At 44.4% G+C, this 18,927-nt stretch overlaps 1 protein-coding gene across 1 annotated transcript in view; it reads right to left on the bottom strand.

Moving 5' to 3' along the window:
* LOC124149916 overlaps positions 1 to 18,927 on the bottom strand; it is a 95,902-nt gene that overhangs the window by 49,962 nt on the left and 27,013 nt on the right. Inside the window, exon 20 of the mRNA XM_048382328.1 lies at positions 15,608 to 15,825. Within this exon, the coding sequence (XP_048238285.1) occupies positions 15,608 to 15,825 (218 nt within the window). The remainder of the gene's footprint in view (positions 1 to 15,607; positions 15,826 to 18,927) is intronic.

Here is an 18,927-nt window from a genome sequence, read left to right on the forward strand (position 1 = left end):
TCACAAGGTTCACTGTCACAAAGTTCATGGTCACAAGGTTCAATGTCACAAGGTTCACTGTCACAAAGTTCACTGTCACAAAGTTCACTGTCACAAGGTTCACTGTCACAAGGTTCACAATGTTCACGGTCACAAGGTTCATGGTCACAAGGTTCACTGTCACAAGGTTCACTGTCACAAAGTTCACTGTCACAGAGTTCACTGTTACAAGGTTCACAATGTTCACGGTCACAAGGTTCATGGTCACAAGGTTCACTGTCACAAGGTTCACTGTCACAAAGTTCACTGTCACAAAGTTCACTGTCACAAGGTTCACTGTCACAAGGTTCACTGTCACAAGGTTCAGTGTCACAAGATTCACGGTCACAAGGTTCATGGTCACACTGTCACAGTTAAAGGGGTTCATGTTATGCATGAAGATCTCACAGGTTGTTTCACTGTTTCAGGTTCAATTGGTGATGTCAACCATTGTTTGAAAGCCAGCCAGCCGACCATGTAATCCATACAGGCTGACTTCATGAGCTATATTGAGTACAAACTGACAAGCCAGTAACCCGACCATGTGTTCCATACAGGCTGACTTCATGAGCTATGTTGGGTACAAACTGACAAGCAAGCAACCCGACCATGTGTTCATTAATGGCTGACTTCATGAGCTGTGTTGGGTACAAACTGACAAGCCAGTAACCCGACCATGTGTTCCATACAGGCTGACTTCATGAGCTGTGTTGGGTACAAACTGACATGGCAGCAACCCGACCATGTGTTCCATATAGGCTGACTTCATGAGCTATGTTGGGTACAAACTGACAAGCAAGCAACCCGACCATGTGTTCATTAATGGCTGACTTCATGAGCTGTGTTGGGTACAAACTGACAAGCCAGTAAGCCGACCATGTGTTCCATACAGGCTGACTTCATGAGCTGTGTTGGGTACAAACTGACAAGCCAGTAACCCGACCATGTGTTCCATACAGGCTGACTGTATGAGCTGTGTTGAGTACAAACTGACAAGCCAGTAACCCGACCATGTGTTCCATACAGGCTGACTTCATGAGCTATATTGAGTACAATCTGACAAGCCAGTAACCCGACCATGTGTTCCATACAGGCTGACTTCATGAGCTATATTGAGTACAAACTGACAAGCCAGTAACCTGACCATGTGTTCCATACAGGCTGACTTCATGAGCTATGTTGGGTACAAACTGACAAGCCAGTAACCCGACAATGTGTTCCATACAGGCTGACTTCATGAGCTATATTGAGTACAAACTGACAAGCCAGTAACCCGACCATGTGTTCCATACAGGCTGACTTCATGAGCTATGTTGGGTACAAACTGACAAGCCAGTAACCCGACAATGTGTTCCATACAGGCTGACTTCATGAGCTATATTGAGTACAAACTGACATGGCAGCAACCCGACCATGTGTTCCATACAGGCTGACTGTATGAGCTGTGTTGGGTACAAACTGACAAGCCAGTAAGCCGACCATGTGTTCCATACAGGCTGACTTTATGAGCTATGTTGGGTACAAACTGACAAGCCAGTAACCCGACCATGTGTTCCATACAGGCTGACTTCATGAGCTATATTGAGTACAAACTGACAAGCCAAGACACCTGACCATGTGTTCCATATAGGCTGACTTCATGAGCTATGTTGGGTACAAACTGACAAGCCAGTAACCCGACCATGTGTTCCATACAGGCTGACTTCATGAGCTATATTGAGTACAAACTGACTAGCCAGTAACCCGACCATGTGTTCCATACAGGCTGACTTCATGAGCTATGTTGGGTACAAACTGACAAGCCAGTAACCCGACCATGTGTTCCATACAGGCTGACTTCATGAGCTATGTTGGGTACAAACTGACAAGCCAGTAACCCGACCATGTGTTCCATACAGGCTGACTTCATGAGCTGTGTTGGGTACAAACTGACAAGCCAGTAACCCGACCATGTGTTCCATACAGGCTGACTTCATGAGCTGTGTTGGGTACAAACTGACAAGCCAGTAACCCGACCATGTGTTCCATACAGGCTGACTTCATGAGCTATATTGAGTACAAACTGACAAGCCAGTAACCTGACCATGTGTTCCATACAGGCTGACTTCATGAGCTATATTGAGTACAAACTGACAAGCCAGTAACCCGACCATGTGTTCCATACAGGCTGACTTCATGAGCTATATTGAGTACAAACTGACAAGCCAGTAACCTGACCATGTGTTCCATACAGGCTGACTTCATGAGCTATATTGAGTACAAACTGACAAGCCAGTAACCCGACCATGTGTTCCATACAGGCTGACTTCATGAGCTATGTTGGGTACAAACTGACAAGCCAGTAACCCGACAATGTGTTCCATACAGGCTGACTTCATGAGCTATATTGAGTACAAACTGACATGGCAGCAACCCGACCATGTGTTCCATACAGGCTGACTTTATGAGCTGTGTTGGGTACAAACTGACAAGCCAGTAAGCCGACCATGTGTTCCATACAGGCTGACTTTATGAGCTGTGTTGGGTACAAACTGACAAGCCAGTAACCCGACCATGTGTTCCATACAGGCTGACTTCATGAGCTATATTGAGTACAAACTGACAAGCCAAGACACCTGACCATGTGTTCCATATAGGCTGACCTCATGAGCTATGTTGGGTACAAACTGACAAGCCAGTAACCCGACCATGTGTTCCATACAGGCTGACTTCATGAGCTATATTGAGTACAAACTGACAAGCCAGTAACCCGACAATGTGTTCCATACAGGCTGACTGTATGAGCTGTGTTGGGTACAAACTGACAAGCCAGTAAGCCGACCATGTGTTCCATACAGGCTGACTTCATGAGCTATATTGAGTACAAACTGACAAGCCAGTAACCCGACCATGTGTTCCATACAGGCTGACTTCATGAGCTATGTTGGGTACAAACTGACAAGCCAGTAACCCGACCATGTGTTCCATACAGGCTGACTTCATGAGCTATGTTGGGTACAAACTGACAAGCCAGTAACCCGACAATGTGTTCCATACAGGCTGACTGTATGAGCTGTGTTGGGTACAAACTGACAAGCCAGTAAGCCGACCATGTGTTCCATACAGGCTGACTTTATGAGCTGTGTTGGGTACAAACTGACATGGCAGCAACCCGACCATGTGTTCCATACAGGCTGACTGTATGAGCTGTGTTGGGTACAAACTGACAAGCCAGTAAGCCGACCATGTGTTCCATACAGGCTGACTTTATGAGCTGTGTTGGGTACAAACTGACAAGCCAGTAACCCGACCATGTGTTCCATACAGGCTGACTTCATGAGCTATATTGAGTACAAACTGACAAGCAAAGACACCTGACCATGTGTTCCATATAGGCTGACCTCATGAGCTATGTTGGGTACAAACTGACAAGCCAGTAACCCGACCATGTGTTCCATACAGGCTGACTTCATGAGCTATATTGAGTACAAACTGACAAGCCAGTAACCCGACCATGTGTTTGATACAGGCTGACTTCATGAGCTATGTTGGGTACAAACTGACAAGCCAGTAACCCGACCATGTGTTCCATACAGGCTGACTTCATGAGCTATATTGAGTACAAACTGACAAGCCAGTAACCCGACCATGTGTTCGATACAGGCTGACTTCATGAGCTATGTTGGGTACAAACTGACAAGCAAGCAACCCGACCATGTGTTCATTAATGGCTGACTTCATGAGCTGTGTTGGGTACAAACTGACAAGCCAGTAACCCGACCATGTGTTCCATACAGGCTGACTTCATGAGCTGTGTTGGGTACAAACTGACATGGCAGCAACCCGACCATGTGTTCCATATAGGCTGACTTCATGAGCTATGTTGGGTACAAACTGACAAGCAAGCAACCCGACCATGTGTTCATTAATGGCTGACTTCATGAGCTGTGTTGGGTACAAACTGACAAGCCAGTAAGCCGACCATGTGTTCCATACAGGCTGACTTCATGAGCTGTGTTGGGTACAAACTGACAAGCCAGTAACCCGACCATGTGTTCCATACAGGCTGACTTCATGAGCTATGTTGGGTACAAACTGACATGGCAGCAACCCGACCATGTGTTCCATACAGGCTGACTGTATGAGCTGTGTTGAGTACAAACTGACAAGCCAGTAACCCGACCATGTGTTCCATACAGGCTGACTTCATGAGCTATATTGAGTACAATCTGACAAGCCAGTAACCCGACCATGTGTTCCATACAGGCTGACTTCATGAGCTATATTGAGTACAAACTGACAAGCCAGTAACCTGACCATGTGTTCCATACAGGCTGACTTCATGAGCTATGTTGGGTACAAACTGACAAGCCAGTAACCCGACAATGTGTTCCATACAGGCTGACTTCATGAGCTATATTGAGTACAAACTGACAAGCCAGTAACCCGACCATGTGTTCCATACAGGCTGACTTCATGAGCTATGTTGGGTACAAACTGACAAGCCAGTAACCCGACAATGTGTTCCATACAGGCTGACTTCATGAGCTATATTGAGTACAAACTGACATGGCAGCAACCCGACCATGTGTTCCATACAGGCTGACTGTATGAGCTGTGTTGGGTACAAACTGACAAGCCAGTAAGCCGACCATGTGTTCCATACAGGCTGACTTTATGAGCTATGTTGGGTACAAACTGACAAGCCAGTAACCCGACCATGTGTTCCATACAGGCTGACTTCATGAGCTATATTGAGTACAAACTGACAAGCCAAGACACCTGACCATGTGTTCCATATAGGCTGACTTCATGAGCTATGTTGGGTACAAACTGACAAGCCAGTAACCCGACCATGTGTTCCATACAGGCTGACTTCATGAGCTATATTGAGTACAAACTGACAAGCCAGTAACCCGACCATGTGTTCCATACAGGCTGACTTCATGAGCTATGTTGGGTACAAACTGACAAGCCAGTAACCCGACCATCTGTTCCATACAGGCTGACTTCATGAACTATGTTGGGTACAAACTGACAAGCCAGTAACCCAACCATGTGTTCCATACAGGCTGACTTCATGAGCTGTGTTGGGTACAAACTGACAAGCCAGTAACCCGACCATGTGTTCCATACAGGCTGACTTCATGAGCTGTGTTGGGTACAAACTGACAAGCCAGTAACCCGACCATGTGTTCCATACAGGCTGACTTCATGAGCTATATTGAGTACAAACTGACAAGCCAGTAACCTGACCATGTGTTCCATACAGGCTGACTTCATGAGCTATATTGAGTACAAACTGACAAGCCAGTAACCCGACCATGTGTTCCATACAGGCTGACTTCATGAGCTATATTGAGTACAAACTGACAAGCCAGTAACCTGACCATGTGTTCCATACAGGCTGACTTCATGAGCTATATTGAGTACAAACTGACAAGCCAGTAACCCGACCATGTGTTCCATACAGGCTGACTTCATGAGCTATGTTGGGTACAAACTGACAAGCCAGTAACCCGACAATGTGTTCAATACAGGCTGACTTCATGAGCTATATTGAGTACAAACTGACATGGCAGCAACCCGACCATGTGTTCCATACAGGCTGACTGTATGAGCTGTGTTGGGTACAAACTGACAAGCCAGTAAGCCGACCATGTGTTCCATACAGGCTGACTTTATGAGCTGTGTTGGGTACAAACTGACAAGCCAGTAACCCGACCATGTGTTCCATACAGGCTGACTTCATGAGCTATATTGAGTACAAACTGACAAGCCAAGACACCTGACCATGTGTTCCATATAGGCTGACCTCATGAGCTATGTTGGGTACAAACTGACAAGCCAGTAACCCGACCATGTGTTCCATACAGGCTGACTTCATGAGCTATATTGAGTACAAACTGACAAGCCAGTAACCCGACAATGTGTTCCATACAGGCTGACTGTATGAGCTGTGTTGGGTACAAACTGACAAGCCAGTAAGCCGACCATGTGTTCCATACAGGCTGACTTCATGAGCTATATTGAGTACAAACTGACAAGCCAGTAACCCGACCATGTGTTCCATACAGGCTGACTTCATGAGCTATGTTGGGTACAAACTGACAAGCCAGTAACCCGACCATGTGTTCCATACAGGCTGACTTCATGAGCTATGTTGGGTACAAACTGACAAGCCAGTAACCCGACAATGTGTTCCATACAGGCTGACTGTATGAGCTGTGTTGGGTACAAACTGACAAGCCAGTAAGCCGACCATGTGTTCCATACAGGCTGACTTTATGAGCTGTGTTGGGTACAAACTGACTTGGCAGCAACCCGACCATGTGTTCCATACAGGCTGACTTCATGAGCTGTGTTGGGTACAAACTGACAAGCCAGTAAGCCGACCATGTGTTCCATACAGGCTGACTTTATGAGCTGTGTTGGGTACAAACTGACAAGCCAGTAACCCGACCATGTGTTCCATACAGGCTGACTTCATGAGCTATATTGAGTACAAACTGACAAGCCAAGACACCTGACCATGTGTTCCATATAGGCTGACCTCATGAGCTATGTTGGGTACAAACTGACAAGCCAGTAACCCGACCATGTGTTCCATACAGGCTGACTTCATGAGCTATATTGAGTACAAACTGACAAGCCAGTAACCCGACCATGTGTTTGATACAGGCTGACTTCATGAGCTATGTTGGGTACAAACTGACAAGCCAGTAACCCGACCATGTGTTCCATACAGGCTGACTTCATGAGCTATATTGAGTACAAACTGACAAGCCAGTAACCCGACCATGTGTTCGATACAGGCTGACTTCATGAGCTGTGTTGGGTACAAACTGACAAGCCAGTAACCCGACCATGTGTTCCATACAGGCTGACTTCATGAGCTATATTGAGTACAAACTGACAAGCCAGTAACCCGACCATGTGTTCGATACAGGCTGACTTCATGAGCTGTGTTGGGTACAAACTGACAAGCCAGTAACCCGACCATGTGTTCCATACAGGCTGACTTCATGAGCTATATTGAGTACAAACTGACAAGCCAGTAACCCGACCATGTGTTCGATACAGGCTGACTTCATGAGCTGTGTTGGGTACAAACTGACAAGCCAGTAACCCGACCATGTGTTCCATACAGGCTGACACTTCAGACAAACACAGGATGCTGGGGGCACTCTACTCGGGAATCCCCAGGGGATTGATGGAGTCTATAGCTCAGTTGAACCCCCTGGTTTGAACCTCAACATGGATGCAATGTGTGAAAGGCCTGACTAGTTTCTTAACATTGCTTCCCCTGTGGACGCTGCCAGGGTAGAACTGGCCTCCAGGAACCCATGCTTGTATGGAGCGACTTGTTGGATCCGATCGTCAGGCTTGGTGACTGGGTGAGATTGTGTATCATTGTATTCTGTTGGTGCGGGACGTTGTTCATAATATCAATATCTAGTTTGTCAAGTCAAGACTTGATCCCAGGTCGCCACTGTATAGACAGTATGGTGCTACATCACGCCATGCTCCTCCGGTGTTGTGATATCCCATTACTGTAGCAGCATGGCAGACTCCCCCAGACCACCATGCTCCTCCGGTGTTGTGATATCCCATTACTGTAGCAGCATGGCAGACTCCCCCAGACCACCATGCTCCTCCAGTGTTGTGATATCTCATTACTGTAGCAGCATGGAAGACTCCCCCAGACCACCATGCTCCTCCGGTGTTGTGATATCTCATTACTGTAGCAGCATGGCAGACTCCCCCAGACCACCATGCTCCTCCGGTGTTGTGATATCCCATTACTGTAGCAGCATGGCAGACTCCCCCAGACCACCATGCTCGTCCGGTGTTGTGATATCTCATTACTGTAGCAGCATGGAAGACTCCCCCAGACCACCATGCTCCTCCAGTGTTGTGATATCTCATTACTGTAGCAGCATGGCAGACTCCCCCAGACCACCATGCTCCTCCGGTGTTGTGATATCCCATTACTGTAGCAGCATGGCAGACTCCCCCAGACCACCATGCTCCTCCGGTGTTGTGATATCCCATTACTGTAGCAGCATGGCAGACTCCCCCAGACCACCATGCTCCTCCAGTGTTGTGATATCTCATTACTGTAGCAGCATGGAAGACTCCCCCAGACCACCATGCTCCTCCAGTGTTGTGATATCTCATTACTGTAGCAGCATGGCAGACTCCCCCAGACCACCATGCTCCTCCAGTGTTGTGATATCTCATTACTGTAGCAGCATGGCAGACTCCCCCAGACCACCATGCTCCTCCAGTGTTGTGATATCTCATTACTGTAGCAGCATGGCAGACTCCCCCAGACCACCATGCTCATCCGGTGTTGTGATATCTCATTACTGTAGCAGCATGGCAGACTCCCCCAGACCACCATGCTCCTCCAGTGTTGTGATATCTCATTACTGTAGCAGCATGGCAGACTCCCCCAGACCACCATGCTCCTCCAGTGTTGTGATATCCCATTACTGTAGCAGCATGGAAGACTCCCCCAGACCACCATGCTCCTCCGGTGTTGTGATATCTCATTACTGTAGCAGCATGGCAGACTCCCCCAGACCACTATGCTCGTCCGGTGTTGTGATATCTCATTACTGTAGCAGCATGGAAGACTCCCCCAGACCACCATGCTCCTCCAGTGTTGTGATATCTCATTACTGTAGCAGCATTGAAGACTCCCCCAGACCACCATGCTCCTCCGGTGTTGTGATATCTCATTACTGTAGCAGCATGGAAGACTCCCCCAGACCACCATGCTCCTCCAGTGTTGTGATATCTCATTACTGTAGCAGCATGGAAGACTCCCCCAGACCACCATGCTCCTCCAGTGTTGTGATATCCCATTACTGTAGCAGCATGGAAGACTCCCCCAGACCACCATGCTCCTCCGGTGTTGTGATATCTCATTACTGTAGCAGCATGGAAGACTCCCCCAGACCACCATGCTCCTCCAGTGTTGTGATATCCCATTACTGTAGCAGCATGGAAGACTCCCCCAGACCACCATGGAACATGAAAGTGCCATTTATCAGTCCTGTTTATTTAATCCATCTTCCAAGGACTATAGCCCTTCATTATGTACCGGTTTGTCAAGAGACATGAATGAGGTCGGCTCCATTACAATTAATCAATACATGCATGGTTAATCTTGTCATCATGCACATGGACATCATAGCTGCCAGAAGCCGACTAACTTGCAGAACCTGCTGTACAGGAACAACACAGGCACACTACAGACAAACAGAAACACCAGAGACACAACATAGGCACACCACAGTCACACCACAGACACAACACAGGCACCACACAGGCACAACACAGGCACAACACAGGCACAACACAGGCACCACACAGGCACAACACAGGCACACCACAGGCACCACACAGACACACTACAGACACACCACAGGCACCACACAGAACAACACAGGCACACTACAGACACACCACAGGCACCACACAGGAACAACACAGGCACCACACAGACACACCACAGACACACCACACAGGAACAACACAGTCACACTACAGACAAACAGAAACACCAGAGACACACCACAGACACAACACAGGCACCACAAAGACACAACTCAGAAACACCACAGACACAACATAGGCACACCACAGTCACACCACAGACACAACACAGACACACTACAGACACACCACAGGCACCACACAGACACACTACAGACACACCACAGGCACAACACAGGCACACTACAGGCACACCACAGGCACCACACAGACACACTACAGACACACCACAGGCACAACACAGGCACACTACAGACACACCACAGGCACCACAAAGACACAACTCAGAAACACCACAGACACAACATAGGCACACCACAGTCACACCACAGACACAACACAGGCACCACACAGAACAACACAGGCACACGACAGACACACCACAGACACCACAAAGATACACAGAAACACCAGAGACACCACAGACACAACACAGGCACACTACAGACACACCACAGACACCACAAAGACACAACACAGGCACCACACAGACACACCACAGACACCACAAAGACACAACACAGGCACCACACAGACACACCACAGACACACTACAGGCACACCACAGACACAACACAGACACAACATAGACATAACATAGACACACTACAGGCACACCAAGGACACAACACAGGCACAACACAGACACAACAAAGACACAACACAGACACAAGGCTGGCACAATGCAGCGTGACACTCCACAACTCGCCCTGTCCCAGTGGAGACATAACACAGATTAAGATAGAAGTGCTTGCATGACAAGTAGCATCTGGGAGTTGGGGGTTTAATTACTCCGCTGTGTTGTGTGTTCTTAATTACGCAAGTCCATATTAGTCTAAGAAGTTAAGTGGGTCCAACACGATATTGCTGTCGATAGCTATTTCTCTGATTTCCAATCTGACTTTTTTAAACTGTGTTCGATTTGATAGAAATGTCAACTGAATTACCGTATGAGATCAACAACATAGAAAGTGTAGAGTGAGATTTGACCATCCTAACTCACCTGTGAAGGGAGTTTTGAACAATATTTTAAAGTAGCATGGGTGCCTAAACCCCCGACATGTGAAACAATGCCATGTAAATAGTCAGAAATATAGAATTAGTCGAATCTTGTTTTAATAATCCAAAATGGATACACATTTGATAAATGTTGTTACATGTTGAATTTTCCAATGTTGAATGTTGTTACATGCTAAATGTTGAATGTTATTACATGCTAAGTATTGAATGTTGTTACATGCTAAATGTTGAATGTTGTTGCATACTAAATGTTGAATGTTGTTACATGCTAAATGTTGAATGGTGTTACATGCTAATTATTGAATGTTGTTGCCTACTAAATGTTGAATGTTGTTACATGCTAAGTATTGAATGTTGTTGCATACTAAATGTTGAATTATGTTACATGCTAAATGTTGAATGTTGTTGCATACTTAATGTTGAATGTTGTTACATGCTAAATGTTGAATGTTCTTACATGCTAACTATTGAATGTTGTTGCCTACTAAATGTTGAATGTTGTTGCCTACTAAATGTTGAATGTTGTTACATGCTAAGTATTGAATGTTGTTACATGCTAAATGTTGAATGTTGTTACATGCCAAATGTTGAGTATTATTTCACGCTAAATGTTGAATGTTGTTACATGCTAAATGTTGAATGTTGTTATGAAGCTACATGAAGGTGTATAAGTATACCAGTGTAACATGTTTTGTATAAAATAACGAAAAAATTGTGTTTTTGTGCACTAATCGGATCAAATTCAACTCAAAAACAGAAGCCACATTATTTATATTATGTACAGATTAAAATAAAAAATTGCAGCAAAGAGGGTTTGGGTGATCCTGGCACAGTCAGGCTGGTTAGGCTCATCATCAGCTCAGGGCCCTTGCCCCCTCTACACGCAGCCCAGACAGCAAAAGGGACTTTTTCCAGGCTGCACTGCCAAGTCAAACCCACTCAGAACTTTTCGGAATATGTATAGACTCCCTAAAACTGCAGCCTTCGGCATTACCCAGATTGTCAGATAGGCTGTATTTCTGGTAGCAAACCCGAGTACTCTCCCAATGTCAGTCAACAGATTGGGAGGTACCAAACCAAAGGCACCAAGAACAATGGGGAATCGGACAACTTGGTACTTGGGATGCAAGCGTGACATTTCGAAAGCAATGGACCTGTGTGTCAAAACCACAAGCATGGCAAAGACGGTACTAAAATGATCGAGCCACTCCATCATGTCGCTTAAGATACTGTGTTTGTGCCAAAGCTGGGCATCCATTGACAATGTATTCAACAGTCTCATTTAATTCATAACATCATCTACATTTCATGTTTACATTTTGATGCGAAATCACACACTGACGGTTTCGAGTGGGAAGTGACTGAGCAGCAAACAGAAAGCCTTTTGTTTCACTTTTCAGGCCAGCCGACCTCATCCAAGGGAAGGCCTCTACAGGGTTGCTGATCTTCTCAACACACTGCACATAAACTCGATGATCGTTCAGATAGTCTGGGACAATTTGATATGCCACATCACTTGGTGGACACACATTTCTGTACTGTCCAGAGACACCGTTACTAGAGACCTAACCCAGCAGAAACAGGTCAGGAATCTCAAATACTGAGGAATTAAAAACAGGTTCCAATATTATTATAACTTTTCCATGAATTTACCCATTTAAAAAAAATAATATATATTATATAAATTTCCCATGAGACTGCCATATGACATGATATCACCATACAAATATGACCCTCATACGGAAGTGTATCAGTGTGACACTTTCATCTACGTAGACGATACTTACATGCTCATAACGTTTATTCCTAATACAGGATATTTACCATCCCCAAACCCCCTTGCGTGATAACCTCTATCCTCTTCTTTCAAATTATTGACTTTGGTTACAATATTTTCTCGAGTAATTAGTTCCAGGTCAGTTTATATAACCTCTGGCTTAATTAAAATAATGACTGAACTGTTTGACTTTCAACCTTGACATGTCTCCATTGAGGCACTATCTAACCCATCAAGTAAGAAAGAGAAACTAGCACCAGGTCATGTGATATTTGACCAACTAAATATGTTCTGATTAGCTGATTTTCTAATTTGAAGGACTGTTAATGGATCCACATTAATCTTTTGGGTTAACATCCACGAGCAGACAGCGAGAAGGATGACGCCCGCCTCACCCTCTTTTATAACATTAATGCAGAGAGGAGAGTGGAAAATGTTCTCCAAACTACAAAGTCGACTTAGTTTTGAAATTGTTCTTAAACTCTTTTGAAATGGTGAGGTGAGGTGAAATGGGGTTTAACGTCACGTCCAAGATTATTGCACTTATAAAACGACGTGCATGCACGTGTATGTGTGTGTGTGTGGCTGCTTGTACTAAGCCGGACTGATGCCAATTTATAGTGCTAGCACACTGAGATACCATGCCGCAGTTAAAAATGAATACCCCACTCAGACACAGTATACTGACTCCGAGCCGACCAGTCCTTGTTTTAGCCCCTTAATGCCAAGCGCCAGACAGGGTAACAACAAGTACCATCTTTTAACGTCTTTTGGTATGACGCGACTGGGGATCGAACCCCGGACCTTCTGCTCTCCGGGCAGACGCTCTACCATTAGACCACTGAGGCGGACTCTTTTGAAATGAAACCATTATGACGATGTCACATTGTTACATTTGATTTTGAGGAATTCATTGGCCATTCTGATTGTGTAGTTTGTGCAAGTAAACCTGACACAACAATAGGTCATTATGCATATTGTAGTTAATGATCTATCAACCATAACAAGGTTAAGTTGGAGACATCTCTCAAATCTGTTGATTCTCATGATTTCTCTATAAGCAAATAAGGGTTAAGAGGTAAAATGTGAATATGAAGGGTTGAGAATCACTCAAAGTATAAACATTGTATCCAACCAATACTGACCATCATCATCATCATCATCATCATCATCATCATCATCATATGAAGCACGGAAGGAACAATTGTTTTGTTAAATTACTTTATTTGTGTTTTTATTTGATATTGAGTTTCACAATTTGAAATGATATTAGTATATTGTAAAAATACGGAAAAGGTCAAATGAATATAAATGACGATCATGCTCCTAAATATATTTAAATAAATTAATAGTAATTAAGTAATCACCTTTATTTATAATATAAATGTTGGTATAAACTATATCCAACTAGGGCCTAACTTCACAAGACAATGTCACTGTCTGAGTAATGATACCCACAATAATGTTATGATATACATAGATGAAAGTATTTTCTATATAGATGTGAGAAGTATCATCTACGTAGATGATATATTTTTTTTAGAATGTGTGCTTCCATTCCTTCATCTTATAACACAATACCCCAATAGAGCCGTTGTGTATTAAAGGATCTAATTTCCCTTAACTTATTTGTCATTATAAATGAAATATATAAAGGTCAGATCAATATTAAGACAAATTCGACTAAATTCTTCCTAAACAAAGACACATATGACATAAAAAAATTGCCACCAGATAAAACACTCCATTCATTGATCAGACTCTTCCTTAAACAATAATATTACAAAGAAAAGGTTTGAATGATGTTTGGATTAGCATTGAGAAGCATTATATTTTAAAATAAACAATGACGTTTTCCATGAATTTAACAGATAGAGCAGCTCTAACATAAGATACAACATGTCCATTCACCACTGCACGTCAGTGACTGGACTGACACCAAAGACTTGACAATACTGAGAAGCTACAGCATTTCAAACTATATTTTAAACTGTTAAAGGACAACATGCAATATACAGCTGTATACAAAAGACAGCAACAATGTATAAATACCTGATTGTATCAGTAATCCAAACTAAACAGAGTGAACGTCAGCTCCATTGAATCACGTGTATGTATCAATACTCCATCTACACAGGTAAGTACGCCGGTTGTAATCTGCTGCTTTACCATTCCAGCAGCATCCTAGTCAACGGCCGTCACAACATCAGCACCACCAACAAAACAGTCTCAATCAATACATCCCATCATCACGTCGCAGTGCACAGAAATCTTCAACAATCCACCATGTTTACTTTTTAATTATTTAGCAAATAAGTGTTTGTGATTACCAGGGTAACCGGTGACGCAGGCGTAGCGATGAGCAGATCAAGACAGTGATCAATAGTGAGATCTACAACCATTACCGCCATATCTCAGGTGGACATTATGAGATATAACACCCAGGCAGTAGGCACAGATATTGGCCACAGTCATAATGTTGGTGACACTTGGTGTGAAGATAACAGACCTATATTGGAATTGCTACAAATGGCAGCAGTTTAATCAATACAAATCTATGCGAGCATCACATCACATGCCGCTATGGCTTAATTATCACCAGCGCCACTGAAGCCGTATTATACGTGGACAAGTTGAGATTGCACATAATTTGTTTCCATTTTATTGATGGAGTTTGAGTTCTGTGGCAGGTCTTGTGGATATAATGTTAGATTAACTCGTGTGTATGTTGTGAACTATCTTAATTACTTCTTTAATGATACCTTTTTCTATATTTTCTGTCAATAGGAAATTTGTGAACGACTACTACCACTACTACTTCCACTTATCATCATCATCATCATCAACATCAACATCATCATCATGATCATCCATTTGCCTTAGGTTTGGTACCCCCCAATCTGTTGACTGACATTGGGAGAGTACTTTCTTTAAAACATAAGGGTATCAAGAAAAATGTATTGACTTAATACATACTCACATAATGCTACATGTAAACACATCACATACATATATTGATGGTTTCATGACTAATATATTTTTAAAACTGGAAATGGATGAAAAACATATGTCTGTATATATATGGTGTCTGCAATATTTGAGCAATCACAGGGACACCATGATGGGCTTCTTGCACTGAACCAAGGTTGGGAAACAAACCCCTGTCTCCACCATGACAAGCAGCTGCATTACCCACTCGGCCAACTCACCTGACTTGTGAAAGTCTACGACAAGAATTGTACTCACTTTTCCTGATCTGTTCAGCAAACTTGGAATCTTCTGTAACCACGATCTTCATGGTGCCATCGACCATCTGGAACCTCCCCCCTCCCCCCAGGACAGTCTGCACCACCTCCTCCACTGCCCTGCTATTCCCAGATCCGTCCGCTGTCCGTGCCTGCTGACCAAAGATCAACCTCTTCTCCAGCTGCAGGTAGTCTCGTGCCATCATCCTCGGGTCAAACCTGGTGGTCAGTTTGATGCCAAGTAAATAAGTGGAAAGTGAATCCTTTGCATTTTATAGGCTTACCAATCAATTATTTTTGCATTTATCTGTCCATAAACTGAAAAAAACATTAGGCCACACCCACTAATGAACTACTGTTTTCTGATTGGCTGATGATAGAATGGGCAGGGCTTGTGTTGCATTATCGTGCGGAGCAATGTCACTGATTCATATTGTTGTCTACAGTACTTTGTGTGTTGATTATGAAACAAACAGTCTGTGAAATCATCATTGTTAGCTCACCTATTTATAAGAATTGATTTCAATATGTTCTTCTGTTTACAGAGTATAAATGTAAACGAGGATGTACACAGGCTGCACACAGCTTGTCACTTCCATTAACACAAGAATATTTAAATCAGTTCTTAAGTGATTCAGTTTTATCACTGCATGTCTGACTGGTGTGTAAGTCTGTAGTGACCAGTCCACCTGGGGAGGAATAGCATGGCTTGTAGGAGGAATGGAGAGGAATGTAATAGCTTGTCAGAGGAACGGGGAGGAATGGCATAGCTTGTCAGAGGAATGGAGAGGAATGTCATAGCATGTCAGAGGAAGGGAGAGGAATGGCACAGCATGTCAGAGGAAGGGAGAGGAATGTCATAGCTTGTCAGAGGAATGGAGAGGAATGACACAGCATGTCAGAGGAATGGAGAGGAATGGCATATCTTGTCAGAGGAAGGGAGAGGAATGGCATATCTTGTCAGAGGAATGGAGAGGAATGGCACAGCATGTCAGAGGAATGGAGAAGAATGTCAGAGCATGTCAGAGGCATGGAGAGGAATGTCAAAGCTTGTCTGAGGAATGGAGAGGAATGGCACAGCATGTCAAAGGAAGGGAGAGGAATGTCATAGCTTGTCAGAGGAATGGAGAGGAATGTCATAGCTTGTCAGAGGAAGGGAGAGGAATGGCACAGCATGTCAGAGGAATGGAGAGGAATGGCATATCTTGTCAGAGGAAGGGAGAGGAATGTCAGAGGAATGGAGAGGAATGGCATATCTTGTCAGAGGAATGGAGAGGAATGTCGGAGGAATGGAGAGGAATGTGAGAGGAATGGAGAGGAATGTCATAGCTTGTCAGAGGAAGGGAGAGGAATGTTATAGCTTGTCAGAGGAAGGGAGAGGAATGGCACAGCATGTCAGAGGAATGGAGAGGAATGGCATATCTTGTCAGAGGAAGGGAGAGGAATGGCATACAGTAAACTATGGTTATAACGAACACGCTTATAACAAACTACCGGATATAACGAACTAACTTTTTAGTCCCGACTATATGTTGTAGTTATGCTGTATGTATGCTTATAACGAATTACGGTTATAACGAACTAAAATTAGTGGTCCCTTTGAGTTCGTTATAACCGTAGTTTACTGTATCTTGTCAGAGGAATGGAGAGGAATGGCACAGCATGTCAGAGGAATGGCACAGCATGTCATAGGAAGGGAGAGGAATGTCATAGCTTGTCAGAGGCATGGAGAGGAATGTCAAAGCTTGTCAGAGGAAGGGAGAGGAATGGCATATCTTGTAAGAGGAATGGAGAGGAATGGCACAGCATGTCAGAGGAATGGAGAGGAATGGCACAGCATGTCAGATGAATGAAGAAGAATGTCAGAGCATGTCAGAGGCATGGAGAGGAATGTCAAAGCTTGTCAGAGGAATGGAGAGGAATGGCATAGCAAGTCAGAGGAATGGAGAGGAATGGCATATCTTGTCAGAGGAATTGAGAGGAATATCATAGCATGTCAGAGGAATAGAAAGGAATGGCATAGTTTGTCAGAGGAAGGGAGAGGAATGGCATAGCTTGTAGGAGGAATGGAGAGGAATGGCATATCTTGTCAGAGGAATGGAGAGGAATGTCATAGCATGTCAGAGGAATAGAAAGGAATGGCATAGTTTGTCAGAAGAAGGGAGAGGAATGGCATAGCTTGTCAGAGGAATGGAGAGGAATGGCATAGCTTGTAGGAGGAATGGAGAGGAATGGCATAGCTTGTAGGAGGAATGGAGAGGAATGGCATAGCTTGTCAGAGGAATGGAGAGGAATGGCACAGCATGTCAGAGGAATGGAGAGGAATGGCACAGCATGTCAGAGGAAGGGAGAGGAATGTCATAGCTTGTCAGAGGCATGGAGAGGAATGTCATATCTTGTCAGAGGAAGGGAGAGGAATGGCATAGTTTGTCAGAGGAATGGAGAGGAATGGCACAGCAAGTCAGAGGAATGGGGAGGAATGGCATAGCTTTTCAGAGGAATAGAGAGGAATGGCATAGTTTGTCAGAGGAAGGGAGAGGAATGGCACAGCAAGTCAGAGGAATGGGGAGGAATGGCATAGCTTTTCAGAGGAATAGAGAGGAATGGCATAGTTTGTCAGAGGAAGGGAGAGGAATGGCATAGCTTGTAGGAGGAATGGAGAGGAATGGCATAGCTTGTCAGAGGAAGGGAGAGGAATGGCACAGCAATTCAGAGAAATGGAGAGGAATGGCATATCTTGTCAGAGGAATGGAGAGGAATGTCAGAGGAATGGGGAGGAATGGCATAGCTTGTCAGAGGAATGGAGAGGAATGTCATAGCATGTCAGAGGAATGTCGAGGAATGTCAGAGGAATGGGGAGGAATTGCATAGCTTATCAGAGGAATGGGGAGGAATGGCATATCTTGTCAGAGGGATCGAGAGGAATGGCATATTTTGTCAGAGGAATGCAGAGGAATGTCATAGCATGTCAGAGGAATGCAGAGGAATGTCATAGCTTGTCAGAGGAATGGAGAGGAATGTCATAGCATGTCAAAGGAATGGAGAGGAATGTCATAGCTTGTCAGAGGAATGGATAGGAATTATTCTCACCCATCTCTATCCCACCCACCTGAACTTCCCCACCTGGATCTCAGCCACCTGCTGAATGTTTTGAATAACTGACCACCCACCTGGCCTCCACAACAGAGAAAATGCCCTCTGAACACCAAGGCTTGTTTCCTTCACACACACAAATGAGCTACAAGTTTGCACTGTGAATGTTTGCAGCAAGTAGTTTAAACCTTGACTAAATCATAAACAGTACAGTTCAGGTCTTATCGG

The sequence above is a fragment of the Haliotis rufescens genome, unplaced genomic scaffold, assembly GCF_023055435.1.
Source record: "Haliotis rufescens isolate VD_foot unplaced genomic scaffold, xgHalRufe1.0.p SCAF_4, whole genome shotgun sequence".
NCBI lineage: Eukaryota > Metazoa > Mollusca > Gastropoda > Lepetellida > Haliotidae > Haliotis > Haliotis rufescens.